General features: G+C 40.6%; 1 protein-coding gene across 1 annotated transcript in view; it reads right to left on the reverse strand.

The window, feature by feature from the left end:
• Window positions 1-613: 613 nt before the first annotated feature.
• MARCHF6 (membrane associated ring-CH-type finger 6) overlaps window positions 614-26,884 on the reverse strand; it is a 46,305-nt gene continuing 20,034 nt past the window's right edge. The window contains exons 11-26 of the mRNA XM_035124776.2: window positions 26,738-26,796; window positions 25,389-25,469; window positions 24,381-24,449; window positions 24,212-24,286; window positions 23,141-23,275; window positions 22,184-22,303; window positions 20,209-20,309; window positions 18,556-18,693; window positions 16,640-16,841; window positions 13,412-13,481; window positions 11,570-11,751; window positions 10,340-10,474; window positions 9,730-9,819; window positions 5,702-5,834; window positions 3,486-3,621; window positions 614-2,921 (exon numbers count right to left, since the gene is read on the reverse strand). Coding sequence (XP_034980667.1) covers window positions 2,831-2,921; window positions 3,486-3,621; window positions 5,702-5,834; window positions 9,730-9,819; window positions 10,340-10,474; window positions 11,570-11,751; window positions 13,412-13,481; window positions 16,640-16,841; window positions 18,556-18,693; window positions 20,209-20,309; window positions 22,184-22,303; window positions 23,141-23,275; window positions 24,212-24,286; window positions 24,381-24,449; window positions 25,389-25,469; window positions 26,738-26,796 — 1,817 coding nt within the window. The 3' untranslated portion in view covers window positions 614-2,830. The remainder of the gene's footprint in view (window positions 2,922-3,485; window positions 3,622-5,701; window positions 5,835-9,729; window positions 9,820-10,339; window positions 10,475-11,569; window positions 11,752-13,411; window positions 13,482-16,639; window positions 16,842-18,555; window positions 18,694-20,208; window positions 20,310-22,183; window positions 22,304-23,140; window positions 23,276-24,211; window positions 24,287-24,380; window positions 24,450-25,388; window positions 25,470-26,737; window positions 26,797-26,884) is intronic.

The raw sequence follows: 26,884 nt of genomic DNA on the forward strand, positions 1-26,884 counted from the left end.
TTCAGTATGCGGACTTTTCATGTTGTGAATGGGCCTCCAGAATGGATCCTGTTCGCAACCAGAGGTGCCACTGTACTGAATAATGTATTCGTGGCACCACAGAAAGTTACTATCCTACTAGCACTTGGAATACAGTATATATAGAGCTGAACAGCTTAATCTGAACACTGTTTTGTTCCTACAGTATTGCCTTGTATTTTGATTTACTGATAAAATGTCAGTCCCATGCCATTGTTTATGGTTATATAAAAAAAACTAGAAATATCACCTTCCTTTGGCAAGTACTCTTGGACTTGCAAACTTGGGCTTTTCTTCTTTTTCATTTTAAAGTACATTTCTAGTCCTTGGAGGCAACAGCGAAACATATAGAAAATGGGTGGTGAGATATGGATAGCAAGTATGAAGCACCCCACATACTTATGTTCCTCTCCCATTACTAATAGAAGCACAATACATAAACTTAGAGTAAGTGCACTTAATTTGTGTAATTGATACAAGTAAACAGAACCCAGTTTCATGTTGGCAGCTTTTGGTTCCACCCGCTCCACTCCCTTTAGAACAGAATACACACAGCCCTGCTTTGTGCTGCAATAAGATAGCAAGTGTCGAAGGCTTTTTCTTAATAAACTTTAATAATCTTTGCAGATCAGGTTGTCCGGGATAAAAACAAAAATTACAAGATACTGCATTTCTGCAAAATGCTACAGGAAAAAGCACAGCATCGCTGGCAATATCCCAGTGGTAAGACTGCTTGGATATTAAAAACAAAAACAAAGACCATCAATGACAGATAATTGTGCAACCAAACACATGTATTACCAGAAAATGCAGTATTTGGGGGTAAAATATGCTCCTGTACAGAACAGTACACCATTATAAATATTGAAATGTGTAATATTTGCATGTCCCAGAGGATCAGGCACAAAAGACTCAAAAATTAAGATCTTTGTACAGTGAATTAGAAGTGTTTTTGGCCATCTCTCATTACTATGCTCTTTTTATTTGGAATTTTGTGAAATATTTATGTAGAAATAAACCTCAAGAGTATCAACACATTTTATAGCCCAGAATGTCTAAGATGAGGTAATGCTGCAAAATACCAAAGATGGACCTCTTGTTAGATAGTCCAGTTAGATAGTCCAGTTCCACTTCTATTACACAATTCTACTATTCTACTGGGCATGAGCGTAGATTGTCAGAAATCTTGACTCCAATCACCACCTCTGCTCCCCAAACATGGAACCAGAACAGCTCTCGACGTATTTCTGCTTTTTCTTTCAAGCACAAAGACATATCCTGAAGACAGTAGACCAATTCCTTGGTTATCTATTCAATACACATAATTAAATATACATGATGTTCAAGGACACAGTCCTGAGTGGCCACACAACTGCATAGCATTAATGTTTCTCAATACAATAAACCTAAATCAATTTCTCACTGTTTTTGAATAGGATGTTGTGTGTTTTAAGCACACAACTGAACTGTACTTAAAGCTTCGGCATAGTTCCATTTGTCTCAGAACTATTTACATTAAAAAAGCATATCTACCTGCAGAAAACAAGTACACATATAAAAATAGGACAATTGGTGAACTTGATTGGGGGGGGCTCTTCCTTAGCGTTATCATTGTAAAGATCAGCTCTTTATTTTATTTTTGGTTCTCTTTCTGCTGTTGTTAATACTATAAAGGTTTTCTCCCAATGAATCTACTAAATTCCCCCCCAAAACCTCCAGCATTACTGCCATGCAAAATTAATGATAACCATTTCTAGAATGTCATTTTTAAAATGATATGGTATAAAGTCCATAGTACAAATTGCAACTTTGGTTATAAGAAGGTTTCAGGCCACTCAAGAAAAAAGGAGGGTCTTTCGTAGCATGTTCCAGCCTTTATGTTCTCTGTGCTCTTGAATAAACATGTCAGATAACCTTCTCCGCTATTCTCTCAGTAAATAAATCCTTGTAAGCATTTAAACTGTATAGCTTCAAAGATGTAAAAAGGAAATATTGGCTTATGCATTGGAAATGCATTCTTCCACAAACCTCTCAATTAGCAAATTTAAGTATTCCTGCCACTTAGCTCTAATGAACTTTGATTTAAGTGCTTAGAAATTCATTAAAAATTCTGTCTTTCAGTGCCAAGGAATTAATGCCTTCCAGCCAAACAAGCAATGCCAAAACTGCTTGAAGGAGAAAAATTCATCTTGATTTACCAGTTACTGTACAATATTATAAACTTACACATGGAAAAAGATAATCAGGCAATAGAAAATTTACATCAGCTTTGATGTTATATAAAATGATAAAAAAATGAAGCTTATGTGTTCTTGCCACAGCCACTTCACTGCTGACTGTAATGATCATTTTGTTTTTATATTGATGAGCCCCCAGCTTTGCAAAAATTACATTTGGGCAATGGCCAGAGCCACCATAAAAATGCAACTTTTTTTTTAAGTGTCTTGCCTCTTGCAGTATTGCTTTGTGGCACATATGTCAACAGAACAGCAGTCCAAAATAAAGTGGCAACTAGATTTAATAAATTAATATTCTTTTAAAGATGTACAATGAACATTCATTTTTTAATTCAGGGTATTAGGGTATTGCTATTTACACATTTACAGATCTCAGCACTGATAACTTCAGAAGTTGTAGATAAAAGGTGCACAGCCTTGACTGCTTTCTGAACACCATGAAAAAAGTAAGCCAAAATTAAAAGATAAATACCCAGCTGAGAGGATTGTTGGGAAAGATACCCAAAGAATGAAGACCAGTCAATGAAAAAGGACACAAAGGCAAGGGAAGATCAAGTAATTCCATGTGAGCATTTCTATTCTTGTGAAGACTGAGGGGGTGGGGCTGGTGTCCCTTGTTTTCCAGTTTTCCTTTCGTAATTCACAAGTCGTTGCCCAACAAGGTACCTATAATTTTAAAAAAACAACACCATTATGTTTGGTCATCACATGCCGTTCAAAAAAAAAAATAGTGGGCAGAGTAAATAGGGAAGTATTATATTTATAATACTTTGCTGATGGAAAATTTGCTTGCAGTCATTAATATCCCAATAGCAAGTATATAGAATACATTTTTAAAGCTTCTTATATAAAAGGAATGAACATTCAAAGTACAGAAAGTTCCAATATTTTTATTTTGAACCCCTGGCTGATCCCCTTTGCAACTTCCAAATGGGTAGGCAATGGGAGAGGGCAGGCCATGGCATACCAACATGAATTGCTTCACAAAATTTCTGGTTTTGAAGAAAAGCTTTCAGTGTTTCCAGCGGCAATGACATTATCAACTCTATTGAGTCTCAAAGCACTGTAAATCTGATCCAGTATTCTGTCATCCCAGATGCTTCAGGAAAGGTTTAAAATACCACTTTCACAATGCTCCAAAATCTATCCATCACTTCTAGCTTCCTAAAACTTTAGGAGACTAGTATTACTGCCCCAGAACTGATGAACTTTACTAATGTAGGTACTCACTTGTCATTTTTAATGTGTTCATAAAGGCGCTTGAACTGACGGACCTGGAAAGATAAGATCCCCATCAAAACCACCACCATGAGCAGAAAAGGATAGATTCGACGTTGCACAAGGTTTTGCATTTCAGGAGTGACACCTGCAAAAAAGTTAGCAAGAGCAAATGAGCTAAAGGTTAAAATCAAGGCTTTACATTTCAAATATTGGAACTGGAGCAACCAACAAGCAAAACTCTACCAATATCAATCTCTTGATTCTTGCCTTTCATCCCACCAAGTGATCCTGCCTTATGCTGCAGGGCTTGTCTCTTTGCTATGGGTGCTCAGTGGCTGCTGGTTTATGTGAACAGAGAAGGATTTTTCCTGAAACCTCTTCTGCTTACTGGTATTCAGACTTATGTCTACAAATAGGCTGCCAGAAAGCTGAATTCATAGAAGCTGGAGCTAATAAAATTATGGCCTGTTTAATATCCAGTTTCATGTTTGGTTTATTACCGTGTCACACACCCCACATATTCTCCCATTGTAGGGACAACCATATTTTATAATGGAAGCTCAGAACATGAACACATTTGTTGTTGCTCAATAAGCCGTTCTCCACTACTCCCTAGCAAGTTACTGCCACATACAGAACAAAGTAAGTAAAGCAGTGTTTTCTGGGGAAGGGCACACTGCTTATCTACAAGGAGAAACCATTTACTACAGCCACACTGCAAACGCTGTAAAGTCATCAAACTTGTATTTGTAATTTAGTTGTATGATTCACCTGAACAGCTCTGAAATGGGGAATTCCAAATACAAATAATTCTGAATCAATAATTCAATCTTGAATGCTGCAGCCATGTTTTTATTTGATTATAAGCTCATTATGTCCTAGATATATCATATTTTTCCATGTATAAGACTATGTCCCCCCATTTTTTAAAGTTTAAAATTGGGGGTCTTATACATGGAATGTTTAAAATATTTCTTAATTTTGGGCTCAAGAAATAGAGGTCGTCTTATACATGGGGGCGTCTTATAGATGGAAAAATACAGTACTTCCAAGGCTACAAATGTGGAATTCAACATCACACTCTTCCAATTCTTCCACCTGCACAAGCATTTCAGCTTGCTAGATGGAGCAACCTCCCCTCTTCTCCTCCCCCATGTGTGGTTCATGGGTTCTCCTGACACCACCACCCCAAGCCAATTTCAGAAATGCATAGGGTGAGGGGAAAGGAGCCCAGTTGCACAAGCGGAAGCCCTTCTGCAGAGCTTCCACCAACGGTGCTGGTTTGGTGAATACCACTCATTGGGGCTTTCTTCTGAGTAGGGTTGCCCAATATTGCATTGTTACTGAATTCTAAAATACTAGCTATTTTGTGGTAGTAGCCCTACTCCCCATCTGATTGTTGTTTATGTATTTTGTACAGTTTCTACTGTATAAATATTCACATATTTAATAGGCTATTTTTGTTTACCTGAAATGATTCTTTTTAGGGTGATATTTTAGCCACCACCTTCAAATTTAGAACATATTTCTAATTCATTTTTAATGACCTAGAAAAACATTTCTTTGAAAACAAAAGCTGGGAATCTCTAAATTTCAGCTAAAGCCTATCAGCTGCTAAACAGCTTCAGGATCTATGTGGTGGTCAGCAAAATAGGTTTAAAGACTCTCAAGGTAATTAAAAATAAAAAGTAGGATAAACACCAACAATTGGGAAACACTTGCCTTCAAGCACTCCAATTGGGGAACAGCCTTTACCAAAGGTGTCATGGGCTTTGAAGACACTCAAACTCAGGACACAAGGGAGAAACGTGCTAAGAGAAAGGCACGCTTGGCAAATCCACACCGTGATCAACTCCCGCCCGGAAACCAATGTCCCTACCGTGGAAGGACGTGTGGATCCAGAATTGGCCTCCACCGTCACTTACGGGCTCATTGTTAAAACTATGTTTATGGAAGACAATCTTACTTGGCTACGAATGATGGCCGAAGAAGGGCCAAAACTATGTATCTCTCCAAATGATGTAACATGATGTTTTCACTGAAGCTAGCAAATGAAATACTTCTTGAACCTTTGGCCAAGATACAAAATGTGGTAAATAAAGTATAGCTACCTAATGGACATGCTTGGCAGAACACTCATTTGACATTCTAACAAAAGATTTTTCACGATTTGTATCTTAAGCTGGGACCCACACAATGAAATCTGTATGCCCATCTGCACTTACCTAGTAAAGGTACAATACCAGAAGCTATGATGTAAGGTACACAAAGAGAAAGCAACAGAACTGAGATAACAGGCGCTGCAAGCTTCCGTATTATAAAGTGTAAGTCAATATTCCTAATTCCATTTGCATAAACCTGAAAAAATAAGACCACAGTCAAGTTGCATGAATGATGGCTGCCCGGCACCTGACATTAAATTTATTACATACAAAAATCTCCATATTTATGATTAAGAAGGAATGACGGTATTATAGCATTAAAATATTAGCATTAAATGTGGCAGTTAATATTTTAAGATCAGCATTTGCATGTAAATGATGGTTTAGTGCTATCTAGATGAGCTGCAGGCTGAAGCAAGCCCAAACAAATTACTGAGCCTGCATATCTCCCCCTCCATGCACAGCCAAGAGCAGTTCTGCAGAAAGTAGTTTCACTTACAAATTAAGGTTGGCTTGCTGCCTCCTACAAACCAGGAATCCTGGCTTACAACAAACTATATTAGTTTATGAAGCCAGTTTCATAACCCATGAGTTGACGTTAACTTGTTTTGAAACTTAATACAGTTTGCTGCTGAAGCCAGGATTCCTGGTTCATAGGACTCACCATTCTTCATTCTTTAAAAGCAAAGTTATTGTTTGCAGACACTTTGCTTAGGGACACTGTATCTCATCCACATAGAGCTAAACTACAATTTAGTTTCCACGTATCACTAAACAGGTGTTTTAGTATATAAATCAACTAAAGCAGATTTGGGAAGGAGAGGGAGAGGTTTTGTTGCACAGGCAAGAAACCTTTGTGCAAATGGGACAACTTGGTTGGACACAACCCATTATTTATGCCCTAATAATCAAGATCATTTTTTCTCCCAATATATAGAAATAAAAATATACAGTATTTAAACAAAAAGCTCAACACAGATAGAAACCCAAAATTGGGGGAGGAGGGACACCTGGGAACAGAGTACTGTATGTGTTAGCTGCTGCTTCATTTGTTTATATAAAAATGGGGGGAAATGTACAAGGAAACAGGCATGTGACTCCAAAGAGCTGTGCATTCTGTATTATGGGCCCAATTCTGTGGCACTCCCTTCCAGTTGAAGTCTGACAGCTTCTCTTCCTATTGATCATCCGACACCAACTGAAGACTTCTTTTTTTATTCCAGCAGGCATTTTAATTGAAGTCTTATTTTATAGTTTTAACTGACTTTTACCCTTCTGCATTGCACACCATTTAGAGATGATTGTAGTTAAGTAGTATATAAATTGTTTAAATAAAATAAATACACTTTAATAATTTCAAGTTGATTTTAAGTCTATAATGTGCTTCTTGCTAGTGTAGATGCCTCCATTATAGTGCATATGTTTTTTTAAAAAGGAAAGTATCTTTTATACTGTGTGTGCAAGGTTTGGTTATGGCTTACACCATGTGACCATTAGCAAACCATTGTAAAATTATAATACAGTTGGATTTAACCCATATTGGCATTTCAGTTTTTAAAATGATACAACCAAGGGCACCATATGTTGAAGATGCTATATAAGGGTGATCTTTTTCACATTTGCCATGTTCAGATGATAATGGCTTAACGGAGGTTTGAATAAACCTTCCCATAACAAAACCAGGAAATCTTCAGTTAATATCTGTAGTTTCCTGTTATATCTGAAGAAGGAAACTGTGGCTAATGACTCTGTAGCAAGACAGAATATGAAGTCATGGTTTCAAGTGAGCTTCTAGCTTATTCCAAAATTGTTTGTCACAGTTTCCCAGTTCAGACAAAACGAAAATTATAGGTAACTTAAGACTTCCTCAACTGTTTGCTAGGTTATACTGAGGAACAAAGCATCTTATTGAGCCAGGATATGATCATCTGAACAAGAAATTTTTAAAAAGCAGAAATAAAACTTAGAAGGTATAGAAACAAAGCATGTTCAACTCATGGAATCAATAAGAAACACATCCTTTGGGGGAAATAATTGATAAAAGTGTGCCTTATATAATAAAAAAGGTTTCTATAGTGTTATTTGTTGGATTGGATTTTGTTCAGCCAATGCATTTGTCATTTCATTAGCATGGCAGACTATTAATCTCATTCATCAAAACTGTCCTATACTGTGAACTGAGCGAGCAATAACATGTTCGGCTACTGCCTTCATTTTATTGCATGAATTGTTAAATTTCATTGCAAGCTGTCTTGAGAATGAAGGCCGGGAGGTAGAATATAAATATTTGAAATAAACTAATAAATCACTCTCTCTCTCTTCTCTCTCACACTCACACACACACATACAGTGGTGCCTCGCTAGACTAATTTAATTCGTTCCAGGGCTCAATTCATCCTACGAAAAATTCGTCTAGCGAGTCCTGGTTTCCCATAGGAATGTATTGAAACTTATTCAATGCGTTCCTATGGGCTCTGGGGGACTGCTGGCTGGCTCGGGGACTTCCAGCTGCTCCGGCGCTGCTGTATCGTGGGGGGGGGGTGCTTCCCGCTTCTCATCCTCCGCTTCTCCCCACCCTCGTCTTGCCCGACAGAGCCGGCATCCGCTTCCCATGTGTGCCAGGCTGCGGCGGGAGAAGTGGAGGAACTGCTTCTCCTGCTGCCACCTGGCACAAAGCCGACATCGGACGGGGCTTCAGAGAGGCGCAGCGGTTCTCCGAAGCCCAGTCCGATGCTCCCGGGTGTCCATGGCGTGGTGGCGGGGGGAGAAGTGGGGGAACGGATCCATTCCTCCACTTCTCCCCCCCCTTTCTTCCTGCGCTACAGCCCTTTGTGTTCCGCTGGTCTCTGCCGGTTGCCCCTCACCAAACATAAAAGTACAAGGAGAACTACTGAAGAAGCCCGTCATATGGGCGAAACAGGCAAAAAAACGCCGGCAGCCTGTCTACTACCATTGACACCTCGTTCGACCTGCTGCCACTTGCTGACCGCTAGATAGCCTCAAAGACTATAAAGACTGGTTTGCCTTTAATTTGTACATACTATCTGTTTAACGTTTGATTTTGGCTCTTGTGTCAGCACTTGTATATGGTTCTCTTATTGTTTTCTCTTTGGATTAATAATACTGGATTGAAACTTGATTGAATTTGGTGCCTTTGCGTGCTGCTTGTTTTATTTTGGACTTTTGAAGAAATTGGCAGCATTAGCCCATTATCTCTGTTTTGGTTGCCCCTCACCGGCAGAGACTAGCGGAATACAAAGAGGAACCAGCTGCTGAGGCGCTGATCTTCCTTTGCCTTCTTCCCTTGCTACAGCTGGTTCCCCTTTCGCTAGACAAATGCCCCTTTCACTAGACAAATGTAGGTTTTGTGATCGGAGGTTTTTATGGCCATGCTTCGCAAGACGAAGCGGCGGCCATAGAAAACCTCGTCGTCTTGCGAGGCAACCTCCGATCGCAAAACCTATTCGTATAGCGAAAAATTAGTCTAACAGGGCATTCATCTAGCGAGGCACCACTGTATATAGTTATTTGTTGCAATTTGTTTAACAATTAATTTGTTTGTTATATTTGCTTTGAGAAATCTAACCAAAAGTAGCCCTGTAAAATTTACTTATATTTTCTCCCTGCTTTTTCCCTTAACACTAGTGACATCCCTTCTGTGCAAAACCTTTGTCAACTTTTGTCACATTCTCCTCTGAGTGATAACCCATTGTAATTTATGCTTTTGGGGAGAGGGGAGAGATGTGAGCTATTTTGTAGTTTCTTGGTCAGGAAAACACAGATCCAAACTGAAAATTCAGTAATACTTTATGGGGATCAAGCCAAAGTCTCCCAAGCGAGAGGAAAGATGCTAAGTTTTAGAGATAGCTAAGGAAGAAGTAAACAGAATAAACCAGGGATAAGGGACCTAGAGTTCTCCAGATGCTATCAGACTCCAACTCCCATCAGCCGCAGCCAACATAGCCAAAATGTCAGGGACGGTGCAAGTTGCAGACCAACAAGCTCTGAAAGGCAACAGGTTCCCTAGTATGGCCAATTTAATGGTCTGTATGTTTTGTCTGCCTCCCTTGCACCAAAGAAGCAGTTCTTACCTGTTCAATAACAGTTTTCAGCCACCACTGAGGGCCCATCAGAGTTATGGCAGCAATTATTTTGGCATGCAGAACACCAAGAGCCCAGTCCTAAGTCAAAACGAAAACAATTATTATTTCTATACTATCGTCAATATGCACAGTGATTGTAGAGTAAAAGTGAGCAGGCTCTTACCCAAAATTGTTGCCTAAAATTTGCTAATGTGGGGAATTTGCTAATACAAAGGAAGGGGAGGAAAATAGATGCAGGGACATATATGAAATGAATGTGTGTTATTTTCGTCACACATACTTAGAGTTAAGTTACAAATGTGAATGTCACTTGATTTTTTTATCTTATTTGTATTTGTACTGATTTTATGCAAATCACCTTTAATACTTTTTTTGTGAAAAGGCACGGAATATATAAAAATAGCCCTATGTTTGCTTTCAGTTTGCTTTCAGTTACAATGAAGCTGAAAATTCTAAGGCCACATTCATTACAGTAGTTTTATTTCCTTCAAAAGACAACAGTTGGAACTCTTGAAGTTTCATTCATTCCCCGCCTTGTTCCCTGAGGGAGCTCAGAAGCCTAACTTCTACAACAGCACTCAAAACGAAAAGTACAGACCTGCCATGGGTAGAATAGCGGTGTCTGGTCCAGAGGGACTCTCAAAGGAGCAACAATAACCAGCTCAAACAAAAGTCCAAGCAAAAGTGGAACTACACCTGCCAGCAATATAGCAACTATTAATGTCTTCATTATCTAAAAAGTAAAAAAAGAGAGAAAACTTAATTTAGTGACACTTCAAAACCTTGTGTCTATACATATAAAGGTAAAGGTAAAGGGACCCCTGACCATTAGGTCCAGTTGTGACCGATTATGGGGTTGTGGCGCTCATCTTGCGTTATTGGCCAAGGGAGCTGGCGTACAGCTTCCAGGTCATGTGGCCAGCAAGACAAAGCCACTTCTGGCGAACCAGAGCAGTGCACTGAAACGCCGTTTACCTTCCTGCTGTAGTGGTACCTATTTATCTACTTGCACTTTGACATGCTTTCGAACTGCTAGGTTGGCAGGAGCAGGGACTGAGCAACGGGATTCGTCGCGGGGATTCGAACCGCCGACCTTCTGATTGGCAAGCCCTAGGCTCTGTGGTTTAACCCACAGTGCTACCCGCGTCCCGTCTGTACTTCTACAATATCACAATTCAATGGACAAAGAGAAACAAATACGCAGAACCAGATTTAGAAAGAATTTAGTGGGACCTCTAGAGCAGTAATTTCTAAGGCAGCTGCCTCTGACAAACTATATCAGAGAAACCGCAGAGAGAGTAATGAAGGAAATGAAGTCTACTTTCCTTCAGCTGGCACATTGTGATTATGGCTGCATATGAACAAAAGCTCACCAGGGTTCATACCCAGGGTCAGTTGTCAATGCTACAACTCTTCCCCAAAATATGTGAAGGCAAAGTAAGGAAGTTTGTACTACCATGTGCTGAGTGAGGTTCAGCACTAAATAGTCTTTGCCAAATTCTCCACTCCAGCTTATGCTCAGAGGGCAAGAGTTCAAAGGCAGGTTTGAGAGACCTAGGCTCCTCTCCTTCAATAAATTAAAGAGTTGCTCTGGTCTTTCATTACCCTCCAGCCTTTGTTGCCCCAGATCTGGTGAATAACTGAAGGCCATGACACCTGTGGCGGTTTGGGGGGAAATGCTACAACTAATTATTTCTTTGATTTCCTCTTTCTAGAGGAGGCCCATATTTGTCACAGTTGCTTCTTGAATAGTTAGACAAACACTCCCGCCACATAAATTAAGTGCTTCCTGAAACTGAAAAGAAATGCAATTTTTCAAATGACTTACCATGAGGGACCATTCCTTAACTTTCTGAAAAATCACTTGGCGGCCCTGTGGCATCCAAGCAACAAGCACTGTCACCGCCCGAATTGTAAGCCAGCAAACATAGAGCCCACAAGCAGCTGTGTATAGTTCATGGATTTTGGCGGTCCCTGTCCAAAAGGACATCAGATAACGGCCAGCGAATACTAAAACCAGAAACATTAATGAATATGTAAAAGAAACACACACTGCCAGACAGCCATAAAATGGTATGGGCCCAGAGAATTCATAAGCAAAGTAGTTTCAGAGTTTTCTCTCACTCAATTGCAGCCCCCAGTGATGCATGACAACTGCTTTTGAACAGAGTGAAGTTTAAAAAGCAATTTGTAATATTGAATGGGAATTACTTGTACAAAGAAAGTAAAGTAAAAAGTTACATTACGTTTTCACGAGCTGATTACATCCCAGCTACTAATTTGAATAGATCCAATTTTGTTTTAACCCCAATATTAAATTTATTAACCATCTTGCACAAAGAAAAACCAAGTCAAATAAAATCTGCAAAACATTTGCCCCACTTTTCAGGAGCTAACAAGTGTCAGGTCAAAAATACTCCCTGGCTGTAAGATTACACAAAGTCAATGATAACTGTTAAAATGATATGTACCAAACGAATAGTGCCTGAATACATTTTTCTTTACAAAAGACATGTGGACAGTGGTTATTTGGTGCTTGCATCAGGAGATCTGGGTTCAAATTCCTGACCAGCCACAAAGCTGTGGCCTAGAGCTAGTCATGGTGTCTCAGCCTACAGCCTCTCTCTCAGAGCTGTTGTGAAAACAGTTGGAAAGAGGGGGCAGAGAGGAGTACCATGTATGCCACCACAAACTCTTTATAGGAATGGCAGGATAAAAATGTGATATTTCCAGACAAAGTAACTACAAAAGTTTAGCCCCCTTAAGGTATTATTAGCCCCTGTGAAGCTGTATATAGGAGTAAATGGCAGGGCCATGCTGAATAGCCCCATCTCCATCCCTAGTATCTGTACAGGTATTTTGATTAAGCCATCTATGGTTAGAGCAGAGGTCGGGGGCCAATCTTGGGCCACAAGGCCATTTCACCCAAACTACACCCACCTGTCAATCAGCTAATGCTAATGTCAACCAGCTAATGCTGGTGAAGCAGATCTCTCTCCCACCAGTCAATTTTGATAGGTGGGCAGGTCCAGCAAACTGCCAAAGTTGTACTACATACGTGGTGGAATGGGAGCTAAAAATTTGGCCTGGTTGTCCAAAAATGTTCCCCACCCCTGGGCTATAGGCTCATGGCAAGTAAAAGAGTTTTATCTTCTAAGAGGCTATTTAATTTTTCAGCTGTGCTACAAGATTTAAGGCACTCCGTGGTCAGGAAGCCCAATCTTGCATATATTTACTTGGATGTTAAATCTGCCCATGTTAAATGGGACTTACTTCCAAGTAAATATACCTAGGACTGTAGCTTTAAATTAACTAGCTGGCCCAATAAAAATTCATATTCACATTATATGAAGTGAGCAAGTTGAAACAATTTCTAAAAGCTTTAAGGCGTCAACATGGTATTTTAGTAAGCACACACCATAACTGCCAAATATAAATATGAAAGATGCCAAAATGACCATTTACTTGCATTTTTACTTAAATAACACTGGTCTAGATATTGATTTATGAAAAAAGATCAGCATATTCAAAGTCCACACAACAGAAGATACGCTGTTTTCTGCATTGCATTTTCCTATTTTATTTTTCTATTCAAGCAATTTGAAATTAAGTAAACAAGGACATGTTAATAAGCAGCAGCAGCAACAACTTGCTACTGTGAAATACATACCTGGTAACGTTAGGCAGATAAGACTTGCTATCAGTAGTGTTATACACATGAAAATGATTAACAAAAATATCTGAAAAACACAAAAACGAAGTGGAAAAATTGTAAAATCTATTTACAAAGAAAAGAGCAATAAAAAGGACATTTGGAAAACACCTTAAAATTTAGCAATTTTATTCCAGTTGTATGAGAGCCTGTAGTCAAAAGTAGAAAATATATTCATGAAATACCCTGTGTGCCTAGAAGTCACTGAAAGCATTTTGACAAAGCAACAGGCTCTGTGTCAGAATATAAGTAATTAACATTTCTGGTTCTCCTAATGCCCATCTTAAGCATTTATTCTTTTACTCAAAAACCACTTTTTGTACTTGAAAACTTCAGAGAATCATGTTAGCCAGGCCCTCCAGATGTTTTGGACTACAATTCCCATCATCCCTGACCACTGGTCCTGTTAGCTAGGGATCGTGGGAGTTGTAGGCCAAAACATCTGGAGGGCCGCAGTTTGGGGATGCCTGGTGTTAGCTTTCTGTCCATGAAAGATACAGAATTTTAGATCTCCACATATAGAATCATAGGGTTGGAAGAGACCATAAGGGCCATCCAGTCCAACCCCCTGCCAAGCAGGAAACACCATCAAAGCATTCTTGACATATGCCTGTCAAGCCTCTGTTTAAAGACCTCCAAAGAAGGAGACTACGCCACACTCCTTGACAGCAAATTCCACTGTCGAACAGTTCTTCCTAATGTTTAGGTGGAATCTTCTTTCTTGTAGTTTGAATCCATTGCTCCGTGTCCGCTTCTCTGGAACAGCAGAAAACAACCTTTCTCCCTCCTCTATATGACATCCTTTTATATATTTGAACATGGCTATCATATCAGCCCTTAACCTTCTCTTCTCCAAGCTAAACATACCCATCTCCCTAAGCCGTTCCTCATATGGCATCGTTTCCAGGCCTTTGACCATTTTGATTGCCCTCTTCTGGACACGTTCCAGCTTGTCAGTATCCTTCTTGAACTGTGGTGCCCAGAACTGGACACAGTACTGCAGGTGAGGTCTGACCAGAACAGAATACAGTGGTACTATTACTTCCCTTGATCTAGACGCTATACTCCTATTGATACAGCCCAGAATCGAATTGGCTTTTTTAGCTGCTGCATCACACTGTTGACTCATGTCAAGTTTGTGGTCTACCAAGACTCCTAGATCCTTTTCACATGTACTGCTCTCAAGCCAGGTGTCTCCCATCCTGTATTTGTGCCTTTCATTTTTTTTGCCCAAGTGTAGTACTTTACATTTCTCCTTGTTAAAATTCATCTTGTTTGCTTTGGCCCAGTTGTCTAATCTGTTAAGGTCATTTTGAAGTGTGATCCTCCCAATTTGGTGTCATCTGCAAACTTGCTCAGGATGCCCTCAAGCCCATCATCCAAGTCATTGATGAAGATGTTGAATAAGACTGGGCCCTGTGGCACCCCACTAGTCACTACTCTCCAGGACAGGGGTCCCCAGACTACGGCCCCCGGGCCGGATGCGGCCCAATTGGCCTCCCAATCCGGCCAGCGACGACCCCCGCCGCCCACTGCCGCCGCCCGCTCTTACGGCACGCAGCGCGGCGGTGATCTTCCAAATCGGAAAAAAATCGCCGAAAATCCTTTGTGCGCATGCGTATGGGCCTCTCCCGACCCAGAAGAGGTCATTTCTGGTGCACTTCCGGGTCGGGGGAGGCCCATACGCATGCGCACAAGCGATTTTCGGCAATTTTTTCCGACCGGGAAGCGCGCCAGTAAGTGTGTGTGCGCATGCGCACGGGCGCGCACTCCCCCGCCCTCCGGCCCGCCGCGCAGTCGGCGCGGCGGGCACCGGCCCAAAGCCCGGTAAGTCTGGGGACCCCTGCTCCAGGATAAGGAGGAGCCATTGCTGATATACATTCAACCTGGAGAGGCGGACCTCAAGGCTAACTGAGCATAAAGTGGCTTCCTCTGCAACTGGGTCTGACAGCCACAGAGTGAAGGATCACACCCAATACCTACAATTACGCATTTCGTTCTCGGACTGCTTCCATAATATACTTCCTGAAATAAAAGTCACACATCCCTTTTATCATTGTTCCTTTATGTTATGCCAATAAGCCCCCGAGTGGTGGGAAGCCATTCCTTTCTGTAAGAATCGAATGGGCAAATGAAGGGAACAAGATATTGAACACTCACAAAAATACTGCCTTTAGAATTACTTGTTCCAGATATTGAAAAGAAATAGAGAATTAACTAGATGCCAGTGAACTAAATTACGTATTAAAGCAGGGTTGGCTAACCTGTGCCCCCACCAGATGTTGCTAGACTACAACTCCCATCATGCCTAACTACTGACTATGTGAACTGGGACTGATGGATGTTGAATCCAACATCTAGAGCAGAGCTCTCCAAACGTTTCATGCTGGTGACACACTTTTTAGACGTGCATCTTTTCGTGACACAGTAAATCAGTTTTACTTGCAAACTGGAGGTTAAACTAACCCCTTTCCAGCCTCGGAAGCATTTGCAAGATACACCTACACACGACAGATGCATAGTAAGCTACGTAACAGTAGCAGCCAGACTCCATGTAGCAAAAAAATGGAAAACCCCAAAAATACCAAACAAAGAAGATTGGCAGCTAAAAATGATTTCATATTACAATTTGGTGATTAAGTATGATGAAATTAAAGGAATAGGAGAGGAAGGGAAGGAAAAAAATTGGAAATTATTTGTGAATTACATTAAACCATATGTAGAAAAAGCCGATCTTCTGGCAAATATTTAAAGGCTCAAATAATTAAACAAATGAGGAAAAAGAGAAACAAACCATGAAAGGAGGTATGCAGTTACATATGGTAACCCACAATTGTTACATAGCAGTGGCTGATAAGTAAAAGGGGAGGGGAGGGGAAGGGATAGGGGGGAGTTATAAGGGGGGGGGAACATATATCGGGGATTTAAGTATTGAAATAATCACAAATGTCGTTTTATTTACATCTATGTTTTATTTCTGTAATCTGTAAAAAAATCAATAAAGCTTTGTTGAAGAAGAAGAAGAAGAAGAAGAAGAAGAAGAAGAAGAAGAAGAAGAAGAAGAAGATACACCTACACACTGCAGCCGACACACTAACATGTCATGACGCACAGTTTGGAAAGCTCTCGCCTAGAGGGCCACAGGTTAGCCATCCCTGCTTTAAATGGAGAGTTAGAACAACTCACCCTGAGTGGAAATTTTAAAGGCCGACGGTAAGGTTGAAAGCCAACAGGACCTCCTTGTTGTAGTATGGCTTGGTGGGCTGCATGAAGACCTTCTCCCACAACTGGAATGGCATTATTATTGCGAGCAGGTTGGTTATTAGGCTGTTGGTTTGCATTGTTTTCATTCTCTTCCTGGTCTCCAAGTAAGTAAGAATGCAGATCCCTGGAAAAACATTTTTTTAAATAATTGTGAATCATCTTGGCTACCATAAATGTTCCTATTAGTAAATGTATAGGTATGATTATTAAAAACAGGGTAATACAGTGGTACCTCTACATACGTGCCCCTCTTGTTACATATCCTTCGAGATACGCACACAGCAAACCCAAAAGTGTATTTCCAGGTTTCGCCACGTGCACATGCGCAGTAGTGCTCTATCGCGCTGTGCGCGTACGCAGAACAGGCACCTCCAGTTGCAGAAACCTCAGGATCCGACCAGAGCTCCGGAACGGATCCCGTCTGCAACCAGAGGTGCCACTGTAATGACACAGAATAGCTACCAAAGGTCACTGAAATCTGTTGTGCTTTCACAACTGTTTTAAACATGCTACATGGTTCTGAAACCAAACGTCTCATTATTAACTGATTAGAACATCAAAAGAAAAAAAACAACAGCCCTAAATGCAGTATCACAGATCTGGACTGAAGATGACCACACACCCTACATGGAATAGGGTTCAAATAAGTGATGTGAGTGACATCTCTAATTCCAAGCATTACATGACAGGATAACTAGTGTATTGTCCTATCTAATTATTAGTATTTTAAGCATTTTTAAGTTCTTCTCCAACCGAAAAGATGCCTAGAGCAGCTAGCAGATCAGTAAGAAACAATAGAGTTCCCGCCCTCAGGCTTAGAATATAAAAGGTAAGTTTACATTACCCGAGAATAATGTAACCCGAGGGTTTACTGTACAGTTCTTATTTTTTTTATTAAAAAAAAAACAGCAGGGAGGAAAACTCTTCTTGTAGCCTGATGGAATAGCCATTGATGGATGGCGAAAGAAGGAGTAAAAGAGCCAAAGATGGGTCTCTTGATGGAGCTAATGAAATAGTCTTGTTCTTCTGCTGCTTCAGTCTGATGGAATGAAGTCTTAAAATAATTAGTAGTAGTAGTAGTACTTCATTAGTGTTTGGGCATAGGTCATTCACATAAAGTAATTAAGATTCAGCAAATCTTAGGATAAGATTATAATTTTCCCTCTCATCTGTATGTGTGCACGCTAAGTTTCTTCAGGAGTTGGTTAGCTTTCACACCAAGCTCTGACATCAAACATCCTATGAACATAAATTACTAGTCATTCCTAACCTCACAGATTGCAGAAACCAGCTAAAAGCCTCATTTTATCATATATCAGAATTTTGATATATATTTATACTTTTTTATATTGCTTCCCCCTTCCCTGCCTGAGAAAAATAGGTCCCTCAAGGTGTCACGAAGTTCCATGGAAGTGAGATTTATAATTGGCACTACTGACCACCCCCAAAAATGGACTTCCGAAGATCAAGACACCTAGAAGAGCTTAGCCTCTTATACCTGGGGTGATCACATCGGAAGCTGCGCCCAGGCTAATTGAGGCATTATAGGTAAGAGTAGAGAACGAAGAAACAAAATAATTATTGTTTTTAATTAACGAAACTATTTCCCTTTTGCATAACCATCAAGCAGATAAATATTAGTAAAGCTGCACAACAATTTCCATTTGTAAACTTATACAGACTAGCCTTTTAAAATATAGGTCATCATTACAAACCTGTGAATTCTTGCTATAAACACTTATTCTGCAGTATCTAAACATTCCATTTATATTTTCTAGTCAACAAAGAACATTAAAGACATGTGGGTTATTTGTGCTTTATGGATTCTTTACACTTACAGTAAGTACCCAGCAGTAACAGTCCATGCTCGTACAAGACCCTTCAACCACTGCCTTGTGTGTCCTTGTTCAAGCAAAGCTGGAAGCACCACCTGAAGCAAAAGTAGTTCTAGGGAAAGTTCACTCACAGGAGCATCACTGGGAAATAAAGCAGGGATGTCATGAACAAATCCTTGTTACATACATATAAAACTGGTATTTTGTAAAGCATTAAACAACCTGCAGCCTAGGGCCACTGTGTGTTTATATCCTACCTTTCCCTCAAGTTGGCCCCCAACCCCATTTTGTGCAGCCCCAGCAACCTCCGAAGTTGCCCCATTCTTCCATCCCATCAGAGTGCCTTTCTTCCTGTTTGTTTCCTCATTTCCCCCGTCTTTTCCCTTTACTAGTTTCAGGAAAATGGTAAAGGACAGTATTTTATCTGAATAAAAATAAATTGACAGTTTCCACTGGTTTTATTATTTGGAGGGAAAGGTGGTGGGGTAGCACACTAATGTCAGAAAGGAATTGCTTGCTTTCCAAAACAGTAACTATTGTATTTTTAAAATCATCTGCATACTTATTGAGAGTGACCCCACCAAACCAAGTAGGGTTTACTTCTGAGTAGCACTGGAAATTCTAATTTGACGTGGCCATAGTGAAAACTGAAACAAGGTGGTTTTTATTCCATATTGGTTAATCCAAAGCACTTTGGTGGCTCCACCACCATCTGAATGCATGCCCTCAACAGAAAAAAGGTTGTCCACCTGTTTTATAGCTAGGATTCTTGCCTGGTTTGAAAGCAATACTGAACTATGGTTTAATGTTACATGCAGAAGCTTTGTGCTCTCCATATCGTCTTCTGCTACTACTGATCTGGCCACTAGAAGATCAGAAGCTTTCATCTGTTTTCATCTGGTTCATCATTATGTCCAAATTCAAAACTATGGTTAATCCTAATGGCAATTTAGAAAACAAGCTAGGATTGTAAACTATGGTCTGTTTAGTTAAAGTATAAAGGTAAAGGTAAAGGTAAAGGGACCCCTGACCATTAGGTCCAGTCTTGACAGACTCTGAGGTTGCGGCGATCATCTCGCGTTATTGGCCGAGGGAGCCGGCATACAGCTTCCAGGTCATGTGGCCAGCATGACAAAGCCACTTCTGGTGAACCAGAGCAGCGCACGGAAACACCGTTTGCCTTCACACTGGAGCGGTACCTATTTATTTTCTTGCACTTTTGACGTGCTTTCAAACTGCTAGGTTAGCAGGAGCTGGGACCGAGCAACGGGAGCTCACCCCATCGCGGGGATTCGAACCGCCGACCTTCTGATCAGCAAGCCCTAGGCTCTGTGGTTTAATCCACAGCGCCACCTGCGTCCCAGTACTTAAAGTATAGTTAAGCCTAATAACAGTTTGTCCTGATTCAGACATAACAAATAGTGGTTAGTTATGTCCATGCCGGAGGAGTGGAAAGAAAGCTTGCAAACCTAAGAACCATTCATGTAATGAAAAACCAAGGTTTAGCATTATGTCTGAACAAGTTCATTGTATAGTTGGTATACTGTAACAAAGTTTACCGCTACACAGTCAACTGTTTGTTTAAAATATTCACATATGCATTTGCAGTAAAAGAACACACTATGGAAGACAGAAAATATTCCAAAAATAAATTACCTGTAGAGCATTACATTATATGGAAGAAAATGAGGCAGCAGATATTTAATAATTCGTATAGGAAGCCAAAGCATGAGCAAGACGATCGACCCGAAGACAATCTGCAACAAGGAAGATACTCTGTGTGACAGCCTTAATTTAAAGTCTATTTATACACTAGCAAAATTAATGGACTGGACAATCATGAACAAGTTATCAGGTTGTGCATTTCCTCCTCTGCTCTGTGCATTTTCTATTCCTATCTGCTGCTAATCATAGTTTGCCATGACACTGAAATCGGAACAATCTGGTCAGCACTGAATTTAACAGTAAGACTCAGCAACCATTTTCAAGCCATGATTTCCAACACTTGTTGTGAACAAGTGCTAGCTAGCCATAGGCCACATTTGCACACCATGCTAGGCCAAACTATAGCAGAGTCAATGTGCTGGTTCCTGAGGAGCAGATCAAAACTGCTTTGTTCCTCCCTGAGGTTTTTAGGTAACAACTAAGCAAAGGTTTGGCTTAGTGTGTTGTCCAAACCTGGCATGATGGTTAAGGCCTTTCCTCCTTATCCAAAACCTGTAACCATAGAACAAATCTTGGCTACAGATGGCGCTTAGGAAGGAGAGACCTTAACCACAATCTCAGGTCTGAACGACATGGTAAGCAAAACCTTGGCTTAACTGTTGCCCCAAGATGACCTAAAAAGCCTGAGGAGGAGCAAAGCAGGTATGAGCTCCTGTCTGAGAGCGCCAGCACAGTAACACAGTCACAGTAAGCCATACTCTGATTTACTGTGTCTTAATTTCTGGATGTCATGGTAAACCATGGTTAGCACAAGACATGGAAGCAAGGAGAAGAGGGAGCATACTAGCTAACTGCTTGTTTCTAGTCTTGCAAGCTATGGTTTTGATAACTCTCTGCATTAAAAACACTGTTTTGTTTCTTCTTTTTCTTTTCAGTTTGCACAAGTTGTTCACACACCTAAGCAACATAATCTATGAATCAAGAAATCAGAGCTCCGTTGCAACAACCTGAAAGTACATTTTGGAATTTTCTGGCTCACAAGTTACATTATGGGCATGCTACTAATATGAGATGCCAAGAAGAAAAAGAACCAGCTAAATATAATGTCTGCATTGGTACTTGGATGATTTACCTGTAGATGTGGGTTATCAAAGGGAAAAACCTATTTATGTCCAAATCAGGACACACAATTATTGGATAATGAATCAGGAATGTTTACTGTTTAGGCTGGGTTGTCATTTCTGCCTAGGATATGTACACACTAAATTTTAGACAATCTACAAAAATGAAGCCATTGGATTTATTTCTGACTCTTCTCCCAGCATCAATTTTTGGGGCAGCAAGCTGAAAAGGATTGGATATTTTGCCCCAAGAACCAAAATGTCTTGTGCCCATGTCTGCTTAGAATATAATATCTTGTTGTAACAAAGCTTTATTCTGTGCAATTGTATGATTGCTAGTAATCTAAGTGACCTGAAGATTAGACACAAGAAGACCCACATACTTGCTTTTAAGTAACATTTACATTATTTTCCTGTAATGTGATCTACTTTTCCTTGGCACTGCTGAACAGTTTAAGCTGGTTCTTGCTGAATCATACTTCTGTAATTTATTGATATAAGTGAAACTTATTTCACAAGTAAGTTACATAGAAGAAAACTATGATACCAGCAAATATTTATAGAAAGGAAAAGAGACTTCTGGCCCCCATGGGTTGTATTCAACTAACTTTTACTCAGAATAGATTAATTGAAATTAGTTACCAAGATTTAGGCCTGTTTCAATGAATCTACTCTATGTAAACATGAACTGAATACAGCCCAATATCTTTACATGCAGTTAGTTATTTTGTTTGCTAATAAACAGAGAAACAAACATTTAAATTCTAAATAGAAACTGAATAGAAAAACATTAGTTTCTATAAAAATATAAACTTTTTGAAGAGAAACTGGAAACATGTCTTTACCACTGATAAAATAAACCTCCTGAGATGTCTATAAATAGGCAGGTGAATCATTTCTTGAACTGGATTAAAGTCTGGATCATTCAAGTTCCTCAAAAACCAGAGGACGCCAGGTCTCAGTACCTGAAAATAGAAAATTAACATTTGAAAGAAAAATAAGTATAAGTAGCTTGATATTTGAAGGATTACAAGTTTTGACATTATTTTTTTCCAATAAATTAACATTATAGAGACCCTAAAGACTCATCATTTATGTTCAATATGGTCTGCTGGTTAACCTCTCAAACTGGTTTAAAACAATTGAGCCAGTTGTTACCTGAAGAGGTAACAGCTGAGTTGTGTCCAAGAGAATTACATGGCTGAATTGTGTCGAACATGGCTCTCATGCTCCCTCTGTCATGTCAATTCCCTCCTCTCTTTCACGGCTTACTAGGCCCATTCCTGTCCTTCAGCCAATGGCACATGGACCACAAGGTGCAGAGAGTCTATGCATGGGGAAAAACCCTTAGGGTTCCCAGTTCTCACATTCAGTTCCCAGAAGCAGTGTCTGCATGGAATACCCCCTACCCCTTCAGCTATACAATGCATGTTCTTACACAGCAGGCCATGGCTCAGCAAGAGATGGTTCCCTGCAGTTCCCCATCCAGCAGCCAACTCTGCTGCCTGTCCTTACAAGCAATTTGTGCAATTTTCACTCACACACAGAATCTGCAAGCAGCAGCCGTTGGACTGCTCCTGTTCCACTGCAGAATACCAACCATATACAAGACTGAGACTATTTATTAAGCCAGTACAAGTTGTAGGGCAACACCTTATCCCACCCTATCAATTATTTCCTGTCAGCAAAGGCTGGTGAACAGAGGTGAACACAAAAACAGAAATGCGGATGAAATTAGCCATTTCAGAGCCACATTCTTTCCACATATGGTTTTAGAAAATCACACTTCAGTCAAACCATACCTCTCTCAGCAAGAGAATGAAGGAAGCAAAGTAGAAGACATACACCATTCCCACTAGCCAGTGTAGGAACATTGTAGTGCCAGGGGCTGACTGAAAGCTCAATTCTCTATCCTTCAAAGTAGCATCAAACATTTCCTATTAAAAAGTAAAAACAGGGAAGTAATTCTTTTTAACTCTCAGCAACTAGTAAAATTGTGTCAGCTTTTATTTGTACGTAACAGTGAAGTTCTAAATATAGAGTTGTAAACAGCATTTATCAACAGTGAAAAAATAATGCAGCCCTTGCACAATAAATCTTAACAGACACCAGTATATTCTATAAGGGGATTTTGCATAGCTTATATATAAATGTCAGTTTTAAGCACAGAGCTGTAGCCTTTTAAAACGAATCACCTTTAGTATAAGATCACTAAGAAAGCCATTGGAGATGGAGGATTCTTAGTCTTTGGAGATGGTCAACCACATTTGCAGCAAAACTAGCTAACGATTAAGGTGCAGCAACCTTATGGAGATGGTAGGGGGAGATGGAGAATCTGTGACAGCGCTACTGCCACTTCCTATGTCTTACAGGCTCAATGAGGCCAGGCCAGGAGATGGGGATGGATTCCCCGCTGTCATATTCCATTATCTTCCACCCCTCCTCCTCTGTCAAACTGAATGCAATGGGAGGGGACTAACTACCTCGATTCCAGCATCCTTCCTGGGAAGCATAGAATTGTTCCTTTAATCTCATAATAGTCATAGTAACCTGCTTGAACTATGCCTGGAGAACAAGGAGGCTTAGGATCCTGTGGACCCACCACCTCCCTTTACACAGCTGGTTTTTGCCTCCATCACCAGCAGGACACCAGTAGATCCTTTAACCCCTGCATTAGGTGTGTCACCCTGTGGATGCCCTCTCTTCTCCACCAGGAGAACAGCACTTCTGCTGCTTACTGATGGGTCCATCATAACTGCTTTTTGCATTACTGCTCCTATTTAACAGACACAACCTACATAAGCAACCCTCCCCCTGACTGCCCCTTAGAATGCAGTGATAAATATATGTCCCCTAATAAATGCTAATCTTACCAGAGAGCATATGTCCAGCCACCAGCCACAGATGAGGGGGAAAACGCCAATTTCTACCACCACTAACAATGACACCTGCAGAGGGGGAAAGACAGGTGTTTTTATTTGGACCAACTACTGAATATTGATTTGTTATATTAAATAGATCTGCTTTTTAAGGCTAGAATACCTTGACAACTATATAGCACACTCCAAGCAAGCGACGTGATCTCTGAAATTTTACAAGTGCTGCCAAGCCCTGTATAAATACGGTCAAGGAAAGTGAAATACTGGTTTGTGGAGCAGAGGGCAGAAGAAGTTCATAGGAATGAGTACTGAGCAACTAGAAGCTTGGAAATAGGAAACTGGTTGAAGGGGAAAGTATTCACTTAGATATAGATTTAAGCAATATTTATGTTTTAAGCAAAACATAAGATATTCCTCACAAACACATATGGTCACTGAGGACCCAACCCTTGGTACCCATTAACTACAGTTGGGAGATCTGAAATGGACCACAGGAATGCATGCTTCCTTTGCCCAGACCTTCCTCTCTCTGCAGCAAAGGTCCCGCTCTAAATTCTTACATCAACCCCAGCATTGTTAATGATAAAAGTTATCAAGAGTTCCTTCTTAACTAAAACTTGGAATCAGGTTTTGAAGCAAGTACAAAAGCCTTCTTAAGAAGGAACCCTGGTAAGCATGACATTGGTTAACATAGCTACTGGTGTAAGATTCTTAATCAGGACAAGAGTAGAAGGAATTTGTGCCTCAACAGGAATGAGGTTGCTCCAATCCTACAGCATGATCCTAATATCTTACTTGCAATTATGAGTTTCCCAATGGTGCACCCACAATGCTCCCATAAAGAGATAAAGATCGAAAAAACATTGTTTCTTAGGTAAAGGTCATGATTCACCTACCCAGCCGCATCAGCAGAGGCCCTGAATGAGGACTTCCACTTATGCAATGGGGCTTTCTCCCCTCTCCTCCCCACACACCTGAGACTGTCTCAGGGGGGGTTGGGGGAACCCAAAGAATAGCACACGGGGGATTGCACCACCTAGCAAGCTGAAATGCTTGTGGAGACAAAATGTTCATCATAGTGCAACACTGAATTCCACCCTGTGTACTTAACAGTGATCATCCATAGATCAAACACTGAAAACATGTGCAGTCAGTACTTATGAAAGGATACATGACAAACTATTAGTGATACTGCCAGCAGTACATAGCCAACTATTGTCGTGATTAGGCCTTCAAAGTGAGATGCTTGAACCTAAAGAAAACAAAAACATGTTTAGACTGTGAAGTCCTTGGAGTAAAAATCTGTCATTTTTGCTTCGGAAGGTTTGTAACACACCAAGTACACTGATAGAGTAGAGTAAAATATTTCAATGCCACTTGTGACTACCAAAATGTGTTGATATTTGCAAGTTATCACCATTGTTTTATACTTCCAACTCATCATCCCCAGCCAGCTACCATGGATCAATCACAAATTTTAACTCTTATCTATGAATGAGTCACATATTACCAACATAACAAGATCTCTGTTAATGGGGGGGCGGGGAATATTACTGTGAACGAGATAGAATCAGAAGTCTCAGAAATAAAGCTTGGTTTAAAATACAGGTTCACGCATGAAGGAGGATTTAATATCCTATATAAAGGTAAAGGTAAAGGCGCCCCTGACCATCAAGTTCAGTCGTGTCCGACTCTGGGGTTGCGGTGCTCATCTCGCTCTATAGGCCGAGGGAGCCGGCATTTGTCTGCAGACAGCTTCCGGGTCATGTGGCCAGCATGACAAAGCTGCTTCTGGCGAACCAGAGCGGTGCACGGAAACGCCGTTTACCTTCCCGCCGGAGCGTCCCTATTTATCTACTTGCACTTTGATGTGCTTTCGAACTGCTAGGTGGGCAGGAGCTGGGACCGAGCAACGGGAGCTCACCTTGTTGCAGGGATTCGAACTGCCGACCTTCTGATCAGCAAGCCCTAGACTCTGTGGTTTAACCCACAGCGCCACCTGGGTCCCTAATATTCTATATACAGTTCCACAAATTTTGGTCTGGTTTACTGGCTAAGCCATACTTTGTGGTTGCCACCAATCCTTCCTCTTTCCCAAGTCCTATAGTATATGCAGAGAACTTGAGTAAGGGAGGCTTTGGGTTGGGCTTTTGCAAAAGGTGGAAGCACCTTGCTGTGGCTGCCTTCCATATAAGTCTCACTGGGAGGGAGATAAACTACTCCTTTCAACAAGGAGTGATTTCTATACCTTCCTGCCGAGCTTTTGTGGGCAATGACAGCAGCAAACCCCTGCTGGTGCTTTCTGCAAAAGTCATGTTGTGGGACAAACTGTGTAGTCTGTCTCCCGCATGTTGAGTTTCCATAGAAGGGAAATAATTTTGTGTCCAGGACACAGGAGAGAAGCCACCCACCCACCCTTTTATGCCACAAAAAAGTCAGTGGGGAGGAGCAAGTGCAATTATGGAGCCTTTGTTCCATGATGCTTAAATAAATATATGAATAAATAATAAATATACTTACATATTCTTCAAAGCCTAGCCCAACAATAGAGAAGTGACCAATATGATAGGGACAAAATGCTAGGAGGAAGGAAAAAAAACCTAATGGAGTTTACGCTTTTTAACAATTCTCTAATGTGTGGCTTAAAATAATTTTTAGTGAGCTAGT

The sequence above is a fragment of the Zootoca vivipara genome, chromosome 8 (assembly GCF_963506605.1).
Source record: "Zootoca vivipara chromosome 8, rZooViv1.1, whole genome shotgun sequence".
Lineage (NCBI taxonomy): Eukaryota > Metazoa > Chordata > Lepidosauria > Squamata > Lacertidae > Zootoca > Zootoca vivipara.